This window comes from Heloderma suspectum, chromosome 3, assembly GCF_057233095.1.
Source record: "Heloderma suspectum isolate Gila_16-S chromosome 3, 16-S_ref, whole genome shotgun sequence".
Lineage (NCBI taxonomy): Eukaryota > Metazoa > Chordata > Lepidosauria > Squamata > Helodermatidae > Heloderma > Heloderma suspectum.
Genome location: NC_139460.1, coordinates 212,007,777 through 212,026,303, shown reverse-complemented (window position 1 = coordinate 212,026,303; position 18,527 = coordinate 212,007,777). Strand labels below are relative to the sequence as shown.

General features: G+C 42.2%; 1 protein-coding gene across 1 annotated transcript in view; it reads right to left on the bottom strand.

Annotated features, from left to right (window-relative positions):
• Nucleotides 1-18,527, bottom strand: part of TET1 (tet methylcytosine dioxygenase 1) — a 93,248-nt gene that overhangs the window by 25,479 nt on the left and 49,242 nt on the right. Inside the window, exons 4-6 of the mRNA XM_084845430.1 lie at nucleotides 9,605-12,116; nucleotides 7,098-7,188; nucleotides 554-647 (exon numbers count right to left, since the gene is read on the bottom strand). Of these exons, the coding sequence (XP_084701556.1) occupies nucleotides 554-647; nucleotides 7,098-7,188; nucleotides 9,605-12,116 (2,697 nt within the window). The remainder of the gene's footprint in view (nucleotides 1-553; nucleotides 648-7,097; nucleotides 7,189-9,604; nucleotides 12,117-18,527) is intronic.

Here is an 18,527-nt window from a genome sequence, read left to right as displayed (position 1 = left end):
CTAGGCCTAATTCAACATGCTGGAGTTACCCATTATTTAAACCCCTAAACAGTCTGTTGGCAGGATATCAAAAGGACTGTTTTTTCTTATATGAACCTATCCATCTAATATCTTCCCCAGAGGCCCTACTCCTGGTCCCCTTGCCATCTGAATCACAGTATGGGGATTCCTGAACAGGGCCTTTTCAACTGTGGCACCAAAGGTTTGGAACTTCCTCCTGAAGTTCATTTGCCCTCATCCCTTCTGGCATTTTGACACTAGATAAAGGCTATTCTCTTTCAGAGAGCTTTTTGGGATGTCAGTTGCTCTTGAATTTTCTTTCTAGTTTTTGTTTTGCTTACTGTTGCCGAATTTAATTTAATTCATTTATTATTAGTTGACTGTTGTGTGCATTCATTTTTTATTATGTTTTAATATGAATTTTTAATATGGATTGTCAGCCATATTGTGAAGCCTTCTGGGGTTCACAGGTGGTATAAGCATCATTAGTGTAATAGGAAAATAAACTTCAAGCATACAAGTAAAGATATATTACTCTAAAATAAAAACTCACCCACTTGGCAATCGGACACCCCTGGGAACTTTTTCCTTCTCTGCCTGTATACACCACTACCTCTATTCTTACAGCACTTCCTTTTGCTCCATACCTGTATAAAGAGGAAATGATATAAGAAAAAACATACAGATTACAACATTCACTAGTCATTTGGAGAGCAATCTTATGGCCATTAGACACTGTCTAGAAGGCCACAGGATTTTCCAGTTTCTTGAAACTGAGGTCAAAGCCAGGGCTCTGAATACAGTTCCCAGAAACTGCGCTCCCCGCCCCCTCATAGCCAGTGTGGTTCTGACTGTGCTGGCTATGTCTCTGCACTTGGAAACGGAGCATGGAGATGTGGGAAAGGGAGCAGTCTCAGGGGCAGGGAGGGGAGGGGACAGCAGAAGCTGCTTTAGGCAGCTTCCTATGTCCTGTGTGGCTTCCTTCCCTCCCCCTCCCTGAAGCCATGGCTAGACAGCTGAAATTGGCCATCTAGCCAAAAATGCAGGGTGGCTAGAGCACAGAGGAGAGGATCCCCTCTATGCTCCATGCTATCCTGCATAGGATAGTTGGCAGCCTCTGATTTCAGAGGCTGGCGACTATCCAGATAGGACTGCACCCTAATCCAGGTAACAACTGAGCAAGTAGTAGCAAAACTTACCATGAAATCCATCCGGACCCTATCATTTGAAAATAAAAGCTCACCCAATCCCAAGCAACAATACATAAAATAGCCAAGTAAAATTAAAAAACGTAACAGATTTATTTTTAAATGCAAAATATTTAAACTCCAGGTTGTTGTTGTTCAGTCGTTCAGTCGTGTCCGACTCTTCGTGACCCCATGGACCATAGCACGCCAGGCCTTCCTGTCCTGCGCTCTCTCCCGGAGTGTGCTCAAGTTCATATTCATTGCATCGGTGATGCTATCTAGCCATCTCATCCTCTGCCGTCCCCTTCTCCTTTTGCCTTCAGTCTTTCCCAGCATCAGCGTCTTTTCAGGGAGTTTTCTCTTTGCATTAGGTGGCCAAAATATTTGAGCTTCAGCTTCAGTATCTGTCCTTCCAATGAGCACTCAGGGTTGATTTCCTTTAGGATGGACTGATTTGACCTCCTTGCAGTCAAGGGGACTCGTAAGAGTCTTCTCCAGCACCACAGTTCGAAAGCATCCATTCTTCGGCGCTCAGCCTTCCTTATAGTCCAGCTCTCACAGCCATACGTTACTACTGGGAAAACCATAGCTTTGATTATATGGACCTTTGTCGGCAAGGTGATGTCTCTGCTTCTTACTATGCTGTCTAGGTTTGCCATAGCTTTCCTCCCAAGGAGCAAGCATCTTTTAATTTCATGGCTACAGTCATCGTCTGCGGTGATCTTGGAGCTCAAGAAAATAAAATCTGTCACTGCTTCCATTTCTTCCCCTTCTATATGCCAGGAAGTGATGGGGCCAGATGCCATGATCTTCGTTTTTTTCATGTTGAGTTTCAAACTAGCTTTTGCACTCTCCACTTTCACCCTCAACAAGAGGGTAGTATCGTCTGTGTATCTGCGGTTGTTGATAATTCTCCCGGCAATCTTTATTCCGACCTGTGATTCATCCAACCCGGCGTTTCTCATTATGTACTCTGCATATAAGTTAAATAAGCAGGGTGACAATATGCAGCCTTGTCGTACTCCTTTCCCAATTTTGAACCACTCGGTTGTTCCATGTCTGGTTCTTACTGTTGCTTCTTGACCCCCGTACAGGTTTCTCAGGAGACAGGTAAGGTGGTCTGGTACTCCCATCACTTTAAGAATTTGCCACAGTTTGTTGTGATCCACACAATCAAAGGCTTTAGCGTAGTCAATGAAGCAGAAATAGACATTTTTCTGGAATTCTCTTGCTTTCGCCATGATGCAGCGAATGTTGGCGATTTGATCTCTAGTTCCCCTGCCTCTTCGAAACCCAGCTTGTACTTCCGGTAGTTCTCGGTTCGCATACTGCTGAAGCCTAGCTTGTAGGATTTTGAGCATCACCTTGCTGGCATGTGAAATGAGCGCAATTGTGCGGTAGTTTGAACACTCTTTGGCGTTGCCCTTCTTTGGAATTGGAATGTAAACTGACCTTTTCCAGTCTTGCGGCCATTGTTAAGTGTGCCAAATTTGTTGGCATATTGAATGCAGCACTTTAACAGCATCATCTTTTAGGATTTTAAATAGCTCAGCTGGAATACTGTCATCTCCGCTAGCTTTGTTGTTAGTAATGCTTCCCACTTGACTTCACTTTCTAGGATGTCTGGCTCAAGTTCAGTGACCGCACTATCATGGCTATCAAGGACATTAAGATCTTTCCTGTATAGTTCTTCTGTGTATTCTTTCCACCTCTTCTTAATCTCATCTGCTTCTGTTAGGTCCCTGCCTTCTTTGTCCTTTATCATGCCCATCTTTGCACAAAACGTTCCCTTGAGATCTCCGATTTTCTTGAAGAGATCTCTAGTCTTTCCCATTCTGTTGTTTTCCTCGATTTCTTTGCATTGTTCATTTAAGAAGGCCTTCTTGTCTCTCCTTGCTATTCTCTGGAACTCTGCATTCAGTTGGATATATCTTCCCCTTTCTCCCTTGCTTTTTGCTTCCCTTCTTTCCTCAGCTACTTGTAAAGCCTCATCAGACAGCCACTTTGCTTTCTTGCATTTCTTTTTCTTTGGGATGGATTTAGTTGCTGCCTCCTGAACAATGTTACGGACCTCCGTCCATATTAATCCACATCACCAAATCAGCACAAACAGGGAAGACTAATACTGCTTCTGAAAGATGACAGGCTCTGGCTTTGGTGAACCTCCAAGGGAAGAAAGATTGAGATTTGTGGAACAGTCACCAAACACGCTATAATACGGCATGCTACTGTTTTTAATGAAGAGAGCACCTTCAGTGAACAATGGGACTTCAGCAGAGATGGGCAACTCATGGCCCTCCAGATGTTTCAGCCCTCAACTCCCATTGTCCCTAGTCAGCATAGCCAATGGTGAGGCTTTTGGGATTGGAGGCCAAAACATATGGAAAGTCACAAGTTGCCCACTCCTGGAAAGAAGTAATCTCCCAGGCATGTCCATCACAAGCAGTTTAGGACTTTAGAGCTTGAAACCAGCATTTTAAAACATGTCTGGAGGATAAGAAGAAGCCACTGACGCACCGATGTGGACATGCCTGGTAATCTACCACTCACACGAGGCATGCTGCAACAATGAAATCGCTAATAGCCATCAAGCCCATAACAGAGTGCATTACAATAATCTACCCATAAGGTTATGAAGGAAGGCACCATGTCTGGACCCAATAGGAAGGACTACAACCTCCTCATCAGATAAAAAGCAGTCCGGGCCACTGCTGAAACCTGCACCTCAAGCTGCATGGACAAAAAGCTGATCAGAAGAGGATGGAACTGATCAGTGAAAGGACTGCCCAATCTTCCCTAGATCATAAGATTTGCCAACTATCATTGCCTGGCAAAAGGCAAAGGGATTACCAGAAATTGTCCCTTTCCCCACAACCCCCTGCCAAGTGCAACACCCAGTCCTTTCCACCCCACTCACTCAGGGAGTTGCTTGCTCCCCAAACAAGGCTCCTTCCAAGCCCATGCCCATCACAACTTGGGGAAAGTTACTAGCCTCTTTCTTAGCCTTTGAAAATCCAACCCCTTCCACTTGAATCAATATTGCTCTGGACAACAGGACCCGAACAAATGGGGGGGAACTGCAGGGAAGCAGATTTCAGATAAATACTAGGACAGATTTGACAGTGCAACAATCTGCATTAGGAGGCAGTGGGTAATCCATTGGTGGAGGCATTTAACCAGAGGCTGGAAAACCATCTCTCAGGGATGGTGTAGTTGTAGTCTACATGGTAGAGCCTGCATTGAGCAGGGTGTTGGACTAGATGGCTTCCAAGGTGCCCTCCAACTCTATAATTCCATGAATCATAGAACTCTTTCCCATATGCCTATATATTTTCATCTGTCATACAAGAAATCTTTGTTCCATTGCCAGTATTCCTTAGTTTTGCTAGAGTATCTCAGTGAATCAATCCATTCCTTTCTTATCCCCTTAATCCCATGTCTATTTTGAATCTCACCTCTCCAATAACCATAAACTAGTTCTGCCACTAATTATCTTAGTTGATCGATTAGATGAACAGAAAGCTACCAACTCAACCTGCATACGTTTGCATATTTCTTTTAAAGCATGTGATGATATGCGCACATGACAGCAGGCGCTATTAAGAGGAGGCATTCCCACTTGAGAGAGGGAGATTGCTTCTTCTAAGACTGCACAAGTTGGGGTCTACTTACAGTCTGGGAAAATATCGTTTCAAGCATTTAAGATCTACTGCCCAACCATGGCCCTTTTTTTGCCTATTAAAAAACTCACCCCTTTCCACCTCAATTAATCGAACAGTTAATCGACTAAAAATTGGAGCCCTAATTAAAACAACGCCTTTCCACAAACCCAGCAAACCTTGAACTGTAAGGCTTATTTTCGGTTGCTCCAGGGGGCAGGACTAGACCCAATAAGTGGAATTGCAGCAAAACAGATTTCAGCTAAAGCAGGGGTGGGGAAACCTGTGGCCCTCCAGATATTTCTGGACTCCAACTCCCATCAGCCCCAGCCATCATGGCCAATTGTCAAATGATGGGGGTTGTAGTCCAACAACTTCCTAATGGCGAGACGATGCTGTCATTGCATTCTTTATTGCAGACCCTGCATTGAGCAAGGGTCTGGCCTAGATTACTTTCACAGTCCTTTCCAATTCTATGACTATGATCAACCTAACCAAAAAGAGAAGGCTGACAACACTGAAGAACAAGCTCATCCCCAATTAAACAGTTCCACAAGCACCCCGTACATCAGCCAGTGCTCTTGAGCATTATCCTTTAAGGAGCCAGTGCTATGGCAAATACGTCTTTACAAGTGGGACCTACAAGATGCTATAACATACTCTCCCTTCTAAAAGGAGTGCTCCTGTCCATGGTTCCCGTCAGCCATTCCAACACACACACACACACACACCATTCTGTGTTTTCTTTTCCAACTACCCTTCAACATTCCATGGCTAATGAACAATTCAATCCTCATTGCTCTGTTTTGGGGTGGAGGGGAGGTTTCCCCCCCCTCAATTTTTTTTTTTTTTAAGATTCTTTGCACTCTTGCAAACCTTAAGGTTTCCCCTCAGCATACTGAATCATCCTTCTCATTTCTCAGTGGTCCCATTTTGACTACAATTGTGATAGCACTCACTAACCAAGTTCTTTATTACAGGCCTGGGGGACCTTTCAGCTCAAGGTCTGAATTCCATTTTGGAGAAGCTCTTGGGGGCTGCATTCCAGTGGTGGGCAGGGCCAAAAGCAAAGGGGGCAGGGACCAAAATACCAGCATATTTTCACTAAAGTTCTTCCTACCAGTAATGAAGCCTGAAGAGAGACATTTCAACCTTTTTAGAATGGGGAAACGAAAAAGCACAAAAGCCAGGAAACCACCCAACAACTGGCAGCTGGGGGAAAGGGGAGGAGGTATGCCCATTTAGTGAATGCAGAAGGGCTGGATTGGGACCCCAGGAGGCCATATTTGGCCCTTGGGCCTGAGGTTCCCCATGCCTGCTTTATTAGAAGGAGTGGTGTAGTTCCTTGGAAATGTGTGGAGAGGACAAGTTCCAATATGTAGGTATATATTGTTACCTATATGTAACAAAACAATGTGAGGTGATGATGAATGGCACTAACCAATACAGAGAACTATGCAAACAGCCCACTTTGACTTTGGAAGAAAATATTCCTCCTCCACCACCACCATTTTTCAACCAGTTTCTATAGCTCAGGGGATTTAAAAATATTGGGATGCAGCATGAGAGGCTGCAGTTCAAAAAAACTTGTTCAAAGAAAAATGACCAGAAGACCTGTTGGGCATATGCAATTCCTTAGACATGCCTAAACGAGCACTGTTGATTGTGGCCAAAACCAGGTAACAGCAGATACGTGATTTGAGTCTGAAAGGGGAAGCTCTTTGCGAAGAGCTCTTGCGAAGGATATCATTCAACCTCTCTTTTTATCAAGTTGGTACCTGAGCTTCCCTCAAGTTCAAATTGGCCTCCAGCCCAGTCCTCCAACTGGTCACACTGCCCTTTATTTACTTCCAGGGTCTGACCATCTGTCTCGGATACAGCCCCTAGGAACTGAACATGAACAGATGAATCTTCCAGAGCCCAACGTACCAGATCATATACCCACTTCCTGTACAACTCCCAACACCAACTGCCATTAACTGTCAACGGCAGATGAGAGTGCTGAGCCTCGCTTCCCAGGGAGCGAGAAGAGAGAACTAGCATTCTTGGAGAGAACTAGCATTCTAGTTACTGTGGCTCATATGCAGATACTGTAGTTCAGACCCAGCATAATCAGGCACAGGAGGCCCTGGATAAGTACAATAAGAATAAAATAAGGTATATACCCACTTGCATTACTACTGTCACCACCGCTATTTTGCTGCAAGTATACATTGAATAGATTTTTACTCAGTGGCATTCATTTCCTCACCTGTCCTCCATTATTTCCCTGACTGCAGCAACACTTGGTCCCGTTCCAAGGTGTGTATAATATGGACCTTCATCCTTCTCTATAATTTGTTCTACAGAAAGGGTTAAAAATAGCTGTTAAATTATGTCATGTAGAGAGTACACACACATACTCACACGCCTGCCCAAATCCTGAGCTCAGCTAATCTTCTCATACTGTTAACAGAAGAGGCTCCCCTCCATTAGCTGAAGGTCAAGCCATCTATTATTGTACACTGGTCTTCAAGTACTGGAGTGTGACTAACAACCAGGTCACACTCTGACCTGACTTGGAGTAGGCTACACCAGCACCATCAACATCACCATTTTGGTTTTAGTTTTGTTTCATTTTTAAGAGAAGAAAGACTGACATACAAAGTAGAAATGTAAGAAGAAATGTAATCCAGGCTGGAATTAAAAGTGGGCCTTGACATCTGAAAAGCTCAAGGAATACTGCTATACAGGTGGCTTAACAATGGGGTCCTTATCAAACAATACTACACCATCTTTTAAGATTTTCATGTTTTCATATCCAGCTTTTGGATTATTTCTGTTTCTATAACTGGTTTTTCTTCTCCCACTATTCTAATGTTTTTATTTGCTGCTATTCTTTTCTGATTGTTTTATCTGATTTATTGGTTTATGTGCTATTATTGTTTTTTTCTGTGTGATCTTATGTTTTAATATTTTAATGTCATTTTCGTATGATCTCATTAAGATGCTTTATTGACTATTGTAAATAGCTGTGGGAGGATCATCTACCCTGAAAAACTGTTAAAAAACCCCATTAAATAATTACAAATAAATATTTTACTAGATTTCAGTTAATTATTGAAATATTTTCCTTTCAGGTATCTAAAAACAGGAGCTGAAAGCATCTGTAAATATTATGCAATGTTAGATAATTTTCTTCAAGGACACACTGGAGCCCAATGAGCTGACCAAAGAGAGCAGCGAGAAACCCATGGGACAATGATAAAATATCTCCCCTGTATTATTTGTAAAGGTTGTTAGTCACGATTTCTATAAAATACTGAACCAAACATATAAACTGACTCCCTCTTAGCTGTGGAAGAGAAGTTAAAATGTCTTTGTTGTGAATATCTGGAAAAGTATTTCCAATTTGTAGAGGTCTAGAGATGTAAAATTTCCAGAAATTTTGCGGCCATAGAGAAAAAAAGGTTTTTTTCTGGGGGGTTTCACAAAAATCGGAAATTCTGGAAAAACTGAAAAATAAATACTTTTTTTTATCATTCTTTGCAAATCTAAGGTAATTTTGTTGCTTTAAGACAGCCTTCTCTAACCTGGTATCTGCCAGATATTTTGGACTTCAGCTCCCATCAGCCTCAGGCAGCATGGCCATTGGTCAGGAATGCTGGGCACTGTAGTCCAAAACATCCGGAGGGCACCAGATTGGGGTGGGCTGCTTTAGGAACATAAAACAGTCTTTCTGTTCCTAAAGTTATTTTATGTATGACTTAGTTGGCTCATAAAATTATTATTATATTTAAAAACTTTTAAAAGTAAACTCAGTTAGTAAATTTGTAATTATTGTCTGAATAGATTAGAACTACTGTACATTAAATGACTGCTACAGAATCAGAAACACAGGACTCTATAGAACAAAACCCAAGCTGTCAAGAATGCACATTTACTGTCAAGAATGCACAGTGGTGGCTCTGCTCATATGTTGGGAAACGGAGCATAAATGTCCATCAGTAAAACGTATTTTAGATCAACAATTTTAATAAGGAATGAAAGGAATAACTACGTTGGGAATCTTACAGAGAGGATTAAAAATATTTTTCCCATGGGTTCATTATTTCCAGACATTTGACATCTCTAGTCTTTCTATAAAAGTATTCTTATGACATAGTTTTTAGAAATCATTATCCAGCGTTTACTCCCCCTGAAACAATATATAAATACTTTGTCCTAAATTCTAAATGAAAATATTTCATAATCCAAAGCTGTTCAATTTTTCCAATTTTTCAGGGGGGGGGGAACTGTCATAGGAAACACCCCCCCCCCCAAGTTTCAGGTTTTTTTCCGGGCCATCACATCTCTATAGAGGTCACCATCAAATTTTTAGATACCTGGGAATTCTTCCAGCTTTACTATTTTTTCATATATTTCTCTTCAACAAGCAAGCCACAGCAAGCTGGTGAGCTCTAATGGAAGAAAAGTCTTGTAGGTCCTTCTTAATGGAAGGACCTACAAGACTTGATGGCCTTGTAGACCCCTTCCAACCCTACTATTCTATGAAAACCCCAGAAATCTGGGTAACCAAGCAGTTACCTGCATGAAATCTGGAATGATGCAGAGGCATCTTCTCACTTATGGGGTGGCGACTCATGAGACTCTGACCTCAGTGTAGGTAAGAGGCAAGGTTTGCAAAATAAAACTTCCAAAGGGTTCCTTAATGAGAGAGCAAATATTTGAATTACTTGTTTCCAAACGCTATGCAAAACTGAATCAAATGGCACTTACCAACACAATCGCAGATTGGAAAATCAGTCTGCCCTTTCTTTGTAGGTGTATCAATTAGGTTCTTTGTAGGGGTGTCCAAGAACTTCATAGGAGATTCAAGAAACCTACTGAGTGTATTCTTTGCTGGAGAACATCCTAAGATCCCTGTACCCTGTGGGTTCTCAGTCCCCAAGCTTCTTGGTGTTGGAAATGTAACTTCACTTGCACACTCCACATTCCTGAGAGCCTGTATGGTATCCCCTGGAGAGGCTTCACTGCAGTTAACGGGTATTGTTGGCAGATTCTGACCCTTTTGTTGCTCCACAGCATCCTGCTGGAGCTTTGTTTGGTCTTCCTTGCCCTTCTCATCTGCTCGTTGACCAAAGATCTGAAGCAAAGGATGCACTTGAGAGATATTCATGGTTTGCTGTACCTGAGAATTCTTGTCTTTTTCTGTAAACGTATGTACATTTTCACTTCCTTGGTTCAAACAGGATTTTGCTTCTAAGTGAGAAACAGTCAGAAGATTGGTGGAGAGTAGGCCACTTTGTTGCAGAGCAACGTGGGCACCACTTGGAGGATTGGTGCCCTGTGCATCACTGGAGCCCATAGTTTTGATGTGCTCAGGCACCCTTTCATGGCCAAACAGTTTGTCTTTTATTTTGTCTTGCGTTGAGGCAGGTAAAGGCTTGTGGAATATTATTTGAGTTTTGGGGAGAAATAATGCAGCTGTTTTTTGTTGCGATGACAAAGTACTCCGATTCCGTGCCTTTTGTACTTTGGTTTTGGAAGGTTTTTTCCCCAAAACACTTAGTTTTGAATCTTGTGAAACTATCCGACCAAGCTTCCGTAGTTTAGAAGGCTTTCTCTGTAAGTCCTGTAATTCACTATGCGGGCATTCTTGTTGTAGTTGATTTTGTTGGTCAAGCATTACTTGAGGCTTCTTTTTCAGTCTTTTTGCCCTTGGTACTGGTTTATCATTTTTCCATGTTGGTTGCCTTTGTTTGACTAACAAGGAGCTATAATTGTTCCTTGCAAATACCGATTGTTTCTTCTGCAATAGGCACTGATCCTGTTTAAGTTTTGATTGCATATCGGGTGGCATTCGACTGAGAAGTGATGTCTTCTGATCTGGGCTTGTTTTGTTTGATTCAATTATTGCTGCAAGTTGGGTTAATTGGGTGGCTACCTCTTCTTCATCCTGGCTGTGAATGCCGTCCCTAATTATAGAATTACTTTTTGAATTCAGGCCATGAACAGCCTTTCCCTCCCATTTCCCAAGCATCTCTACTCTGTTCCTCCGTTGTTTGATAGTACTTGAGTTTTTGGAACATGGCCCAATGGCAGCTTTATGATGAAGAGGATATTTCTTGGTAGTATGACCTGAATTTCCACCAGACACTAAAGCAGAGAAAGACTTGGTATCACGTGGGGAGCAATGTAATCTACGCAACAAGCTAGATGGACCTGTGGATTTACTGGGGAATTCAGACATAGCACCTTGACCATTGTAAAGCAAACTCTTAGGAAGAATTCTTCTCTGTGAAGGAGCATGAGAAAAGAGCTGCTGGTCTTTTTGCGGGCAAGTCCCTTTCATTGCTTTCAGTGTGGATGATGTCAAGTAACATGAATTATCCTTTTTGTAATTGTTAAGTGAATGTGAAGTTTGCTGCTCGGTACACTGAGCTCTTTCTGTTTTGGCTGGTGAAGAAGCTCCTAAAGGGAGTTCCGACAAACGCGTTAGTGCCTCAATAGCTACGACCTGTTCTACAGTTAAATTTCTATTTTTAATCAGAGATAAAAAAGTTGACTGAAGTGACAAATCTTCAGGTTGGGGATCTTTGCTTGGTATATTTGAAGCACCATCATCAAGGCAGCCATCTTTTTCAAGCACAGGAGCATAAGGCGGCTCGTCTCGTAGCTCTAAAAGTGAAATGGTTTCTGAAAGCAAGTTCTCAGTTTCTTGAATGGCATTACAGTTTTCTGTCTGTTGCTCTAGAACGTGATCTTTCTTTTTTGGAAGAGCACCACACGTTCCAGTTGTCAAAGAGCTGATGCTGTTCAACTGAGCAGCACCCCCCCAAGAGGCATTGGAGTTGCTTTCTTTGCAGCTGTTCAACAGATCTGCAGTTGCGCTCACGTCTGTTTCTTTCAGCGACACGTCACATTCTGCTGGTGAGTAAGGTATGCTTTTAATGCCATTTTTAGCAGTTTGGGCAAACAACTTTTTGGACTCATCTAACACACTGGAAGAATAAACCGCTTTTGCATCCTTTTCAAACTGTGTCGAGTTCTCATCCCTCGTTCCAGTTCTACAGAGGTCACCATTCACATGGGCACTAAGTGATGGCTTCTCGTTTTGTGCCCACTTCTCTGTTTCTAAGCCGGTCATACTTCCCTTTTCATTTGCCTGTACATTTTTCCAGGGCAGTGATTGGTTTGGTTTCACCTTGTGTTTTTCGTCATGGCTGTGGGCAACACATTCCATGAGCTCTGGTCTGCAGCCATTGACTGGTTTGTTTTCTAAGTCTCCCTGCAAAATAATACAAATACATTTTTAGCCAATGCTGTAAGCCCTGAATATACAGAAACACTGAAACTATACTAATTAAACTTTTTACGAACAAAGGTAGTTAACATCAGCAACACAACAGCACTGGCAGTGTCAAATACGTGAAAACTCAGTTTGCTTGCCCTATTGATTTCAAAGAAATTTACTTCTGAGTAAGTGTGGTTAGAATCACATTTCAAGGACCAAGATACCAAATTTGCATACTTTGAAGTAATTTCCACTGAAATCAATACGTTGAAATGCCAAAAAACACCACACATTTGTTTGGGGGCAGTTATAAAGTTTTGGTTGTCATTTATATAGAGAGTGACAGCAATCTCAAATAAAATAGCAGAGCTGTACAGTCTAACATTTTCACCCTGGGGCATGACCCCACATTCAAGAACTACTTCTTTTTTATGGAAATAAAAGGCCAAAATTGCTTAACTGAATATGCATCTTGAGATTAGCTCAGTGGTCTGTGAGCCAAAGAAAAAACACAAAGACAGCAGGTACATCTAATCAGGAAAATGGAAGAGGAAGAAGGGGTATAAGTTATCCTTATCAAATCTGTATTTCTGAACCATTCAGACATTAGGAAATGAAAATGTCCTTTATCAAACCTCTTATTGTCTAAAATACAACAGCATTCTGACCTTTGTCATTCTAACCATTATTACACTGTTGTGAGTTCTTGATTACTCACAACTGGCGATAGAAGTGCTACTGGAAACAAAAGATTATCAACCACAGCCTTTTTATTCGGTCATTTCAGCAAATAACAATGTTGTCTGTTGAAATGTTGTCAATGTTGTCTGTTTTTATGTTGAAATGTTGTCTGCTTTTATGGAGATGAGGAGTCTGGATTTGACACTTGAAACAAGGGCAAGACAAGCTTTTGTACCACCCTGCATATTATCCTACGGGGGTCTGTTAGTAACATGGGCCTGGAACTGCACTCTTTGCAAGAGGTGAGTGGATCTCACTAGTGCTATGCAAAATGTAAAGAGGGGAAACACTGGTATACTGAGTCAAGGGCAGATCAAAAAGAGGGAGGATGTGAATTCTGTGTACCAAGCCTTAAGGAGTGTTACAGTTCCTACAGGTTATCTAGGGACTAGGACAACAGTATGCAGGATGTTTTAGACAGTTATCTATATGAAGTTGTGTATTCATGTAGTGGTGAACAAAGACAGTAGTGCTGAGCTGGGAAAGTTGTCCATGAACTGGAAATATTAGGGTGATAAGAGTTAGTATGGATATCTTGCAGACATGGGGTAGCATAGCTCAGTGGTTGACAACATGCTGGGCATTCAGAAGGTCCCAGGTTCAATTCCCAGCATCTTCATGTAGGGCTGGGAAAGACCCCTGTCTGAAACTCTGGAGTGTAAAGTAAATGGCCTAGTGGTCTGCCTGAGTATAAAACAGCTTCCTATGTTCCTACACACATGATGGATACTTGGGAGGATATATTATGCAGGGCAATAGAAGTGAAAGATTAACAACACTGGGAAAGAGGTGTGTGCGCGAGTGCGACTAGCAGAGCTGTTTCACGGCACCATAAAGCTTTCAGTGGTGTTGTGCCGCAACCTTATCATTTCTTAAACTCCACTTCCCAAAAAGGAGGACCTCCTGCAGTACAGTTTGCCCCACTTCTGCTTCTAGTCTTCAGTTTCGCCCCTGATTTGGGGCAGAGCTGAGTCTGAGAACAGAAGAAAGGCAGCAGTTTCAACATGCAAATCCAACCTGCACTGTTGGTACAAACAGAGAAACGGATTCCCTAAAGACTGTACTTGTAGAATGGCTAGCTCCAAGAGATGTCCACAGCCACCCATTTCCAGACCTCCAATTCAGTGTTTCTTGCTCCAAGCCTACCTCTCTGCATTATTCACTGCTACTTCATCTGGCATAATCGCTCACTCTGACTCGAAGAGGGCAAGAAAACGTTAACCAAGTTCAGCCTGCGTGTTGCCAGGCTGAGAACCTGATTCCTGGCTGCTGCAGGCATGCACAACACAAGCACCATAAAGGCTTTTAGCTATATTTCTCCTTAACCATTTCCCACTGATGGACAAAGGCAGCCAGCTGATGCTACAGGGACTGCTGTCACTGATTCAGTTCCCCCCAGCAACACCAGCAGCCAGTGTCTAGGCGGGTCCTTCATTGGAGCACAACAGCAGCTGAGAGTCCAGTACTCACTGGGCCAGAGTTAACTCCTTCTACGCTGCAGGCAGGGACAGAGAGGCAGACTGAACAAAGAAATGCTGCCTCCAATATCGAGACAGAAGGTCTCTCTGCGTACAAAAGACGGCTGTAGTGTCAAAGGTAGCAAACATCAAATTTTGCAAAGCAATGGCAGTGTCTGCCAGATAGATCCACTTCTCTGCCACCTACTTTTCTTTCCTTATCTCCCACACCAAACTGAAATAGATGCTAATCTGGGAAAAATCCCAGCACACCAGACCTTAAAAAGCTGGTAGAGAAATCAAACTCCTCCATATCATCTTTTGCAACAAGCTGTGCCCACCCCACACTATAGAAGAGGGTTTCCTACTTCTCTACATCCAAAATCCAAAAAGGAAAATACACACACACACTCACTCTAGAGGGAAGTATAACTCTAGATTAAGCAATGGCTGGAAGCATAACAGAACCAGGAGTATCAAAATAGGAAAGAGTGGAACAGGTGAAGGAGGAGCAGAAGCCCATTCCAGACTCAAACTGGTCGCATAGCCCTGCTGCAGTCTAGGCTTCATCTGAAGGGCTGTACTCGCTCGACATGGGAGCTGCAGCACTGGAGCTCCAGCCTGTACTGCACAACAGTGGTGGCATCAGAAAGAAAAGGGGCGGGATGGGGGCAGAGAGATTAACACTCCCACTGTAAAAACCTCTGAGGTCCCAGTGAATTCAGGATGCCAACCTACAGAGAGCACTGGGTTCAACTTGCGACTCCTAGGTTAAGCAGCATTTTAGATGTCAGAAACTCAATCTTGCTTGCTTGTTTAGATCAGAGATGTAAAATTTCTGGAAATTCTGAAGCCGTGGAAAAGGTGTGTGGGGGTGTGTGTGTGTGTGGGGGGGGGGGAATAGAAATTTTGGGGAAAATTGAAGAATATGTTTTTTTAAGCACACTTTACAGATCTAAAGTCACATTGTTGCTTTAGGACAGCCTTCCCCAACCTGGTGCTCTTCAGACGTTTTGGACTTCAGCTCACATCAGCCCCAGGCAGCATGGCCAATGGTCAGGAATGCTGGGTGTTGCAGTCCAAAATATCTGCAGTGCAGCAGGTTGGGGAAGGCTGCTTTAGAAACATAAATTATATTATGCATAACTTGGTTTGGACATAAAATTGTCATTAAAATTTAAAACTTCTAAAAGTAAATGCAGTAAGTTTTTAATTATTGTCTGAATGAACTATACTTTTAAATCTAGTATACCAAACATGATAATGTTATGAGCAAATACATACTGTATTTTAGATTTTTATTTTATTTCTGACCAGAGGGAACTTCAGCAAGTACCCCCTAAAACATCTGAATCATCCTACAAGCCAGAAGAAGCATAACGACCTGGAGTTAGAGGACGACTAGTGTACAACTTCCTGTTTTTATGGAAGTTTAGAGAACTTCCTAAAACTGTTCCTGTTGGTAGGGTGGCATTTGGGGAACTTTGGTCTGAAGAAAAAGCTATTGAGATTTTATTTAGCTGGGAAAGACTCCGCTTAGGAATGGTAAGCAACCATATTTAATTTAAGAACCTTTAAGCAACCTCAACCTATTATTTGAAGAGTGTCATTTTATTAACATCTGAAAAAAAGTTCTGTTAATGAACATCTTATTTTTTCATTTTGAAAGGTTGTCTCTAGTGGTGGTGTGTATGCCATAGGAACCAGGCTACTGAGTTTCTTTTAGGTAAAGAGGGTTTATTCTAGGGGCAGCAGTTAAAAGGCTTTAATAGCTGAGGCAGCATTCCTCAGTGGTGAGGTCTGAGAACTTTATTTAAAACTATGGCAGGGACTTCTATAGACCCAAGGCTCAAAGGTGATTTAAAAAAATGAAACATAGAAGGGATAACCCACATTCTCTTCCATCACATCTGGTAGAAGTGGCAGGATAACCTACAGTGTTTCTTTCACATGTGGGCTTTAGATTAGAACTATATTAATTGACTGCTACAGCATCGAAGCAGAACAAGCCCAGAAACACTGGACTTGATACAGCAAGACCTGAACTGTCAAGAATGCACATTTTCTTCCATATTATGATACAGTGATTCTACTCATATGTTGGGAAACTGAGCGTGACGTGGAGAATCCCTATGTCTATCAGTAAAAAACACATTAGATCAATAATTTTAATAAGGAATGGAAGAAATAACTATGCTGAGAATTTACAGAGAGGGTTAAAAAAACATTCCCCACCACTACCATGGCTTCATTATTTCCTGAGTACCATTTTTCTTGATAGAGAAGCGGTGTGCAAAACAAATAGATCCAAATCATCTCCTAGTCTTTGTATAAAAGTCTTATCACGCAGTTTTTAGAAATCATTTGGGGAAAATAAAGGCTGGGTAATAATATATGAAATGAACACCTTGTCTTAAATATGTTATTCATCATTCTAAAAGAAAAAATGTTATAACCCAAAGCTGTTCAATTTTTTGGAAAAAAACAAAAACGGTTCTTGGTAAAAATAGAAATGACTGTTTTTTTCTGAATTTTTCTGTTTTTTTCCCCAGGCCTTCACATTTCTAGTTTAGATCAGTTTCAATTAGTCTCACTTACAGATGCAGAGGACATACATTGGGAGTAAGTACATGAGCTGGATCTGTGCCCAGCCTAGCACAAAAAAGCCAGTTTGGTGATACTGGGTTGTTTATTACCTGGAAGGTGGAATGCCAGATGGTCTTAAATCTGCACCTATTTTGACCCTTTTAAAAAAATATTACCAGAACACAGCTAGTTACTGCTCCGTCTCCAGTGGGGAAGGTTGTTGAGCAGTCCAGAAGCTTCAGGCATACCTGAATACCATCAACAGTAGTCAAAACATTTCCCAGAGGGAACTAGCAGCTTTGTTAGATCTGGTCACATATACTTCAAGCTAAGACACCTTGCAGACACCCAGGGCCAGACCCAGACGTTTTGCTACCTGAAGCAGAGCAGCAAGTGGTGCCTACCCCCACTCCCCAAATCAAGGTACATAGTATCCAAAGCCAACCAAGTTATTTTGGTACATAAGGCAGAAAATCCTATCTCCCCATCCCTGGCAGCAGAAATACAATCGTAATTAAGTAAATAACTAATGATTTGCTGCCCTTTTAGGACACCCCAAAACTGCTTCCTGAGGTGACTGCCTCATTCTGCCTCATGGTAGGGCTCTGCCTGCACACACCCCTCATACACCCAAACAGAATCAGTTTGCCTCAAGCCAGGAATGAAGTATGAAGACTCTCCTGACATTAAACTTGTGGCTGCAAGTGTCCATACATGTTTTGATCCGTGCATATTCTTCCCAAACACACATCAGCTACAACAAGAAGCTATATCATAGAGAGGATAACTTCAAATATTTTCCAAGAATAAAGACACTTGGTCCTGGCCATGAAGAAAGCCCCACCCCACCCATCCACAAGGGACTATCACAATAGTGAAATGCTAAGGATAGCAAATAATAGAAAGACGAGCCTTTGCACAAGAATCTTTAATTAAACTGAGGCCATCAACAAAAACAGAATACTTTGCAAAGCCAATGACAGAACTGGATTTTTTTTAAAGTCAGGTAAAAGGAATCTGCTGTCAGCTTATCAAAAAACAGTGCAGTCATAAAGGATTTACAGTGCAGAAATTCAAATAAGCTTATAAACTACCTACAATTACAGTGCGCTATTAAAAGGACAAAACCAGATCAACTGATGGGTGTTCATCTTCCTTCTGCTCTATATAGAAATACCACCACCCAGCTGTTGGGTATTGAGGTCGGGAGCAGGGTGAAAAGTTAGAAACCAACTGCCATGGGCAGCAGTCTGGAGAGAGTCAGAAGCGAGGAACTGGGAACCACGAGTGATTCAAGGTCAAACCAGAAGCTTGAATCGGGATTCAAGGTCAAACCAGAAGCCAAAACCGGAGAACAAGCCAGGAGTAAGGACTAAAGGGCATGAACAGAAGTGCAAGACATGCTAGAGCTCAAGCAAACTTTGTTGTTCAAGGAAGGCTCAGATAGAAAAACAAGTCTTTCACACTCCTTCCTGCCTAGGAGAGGCCAATGGCAAGTCCGGGTGCATGAAGTCAAGCCAGATCTGGAAGGTTCTTCCTTGAGGAGCTGTGATTACATGGCTCACCACATGGAGCAGTGGTCAGCAGTTCTTGACCTCAAGTTACTTGTGAAAATCGCTGG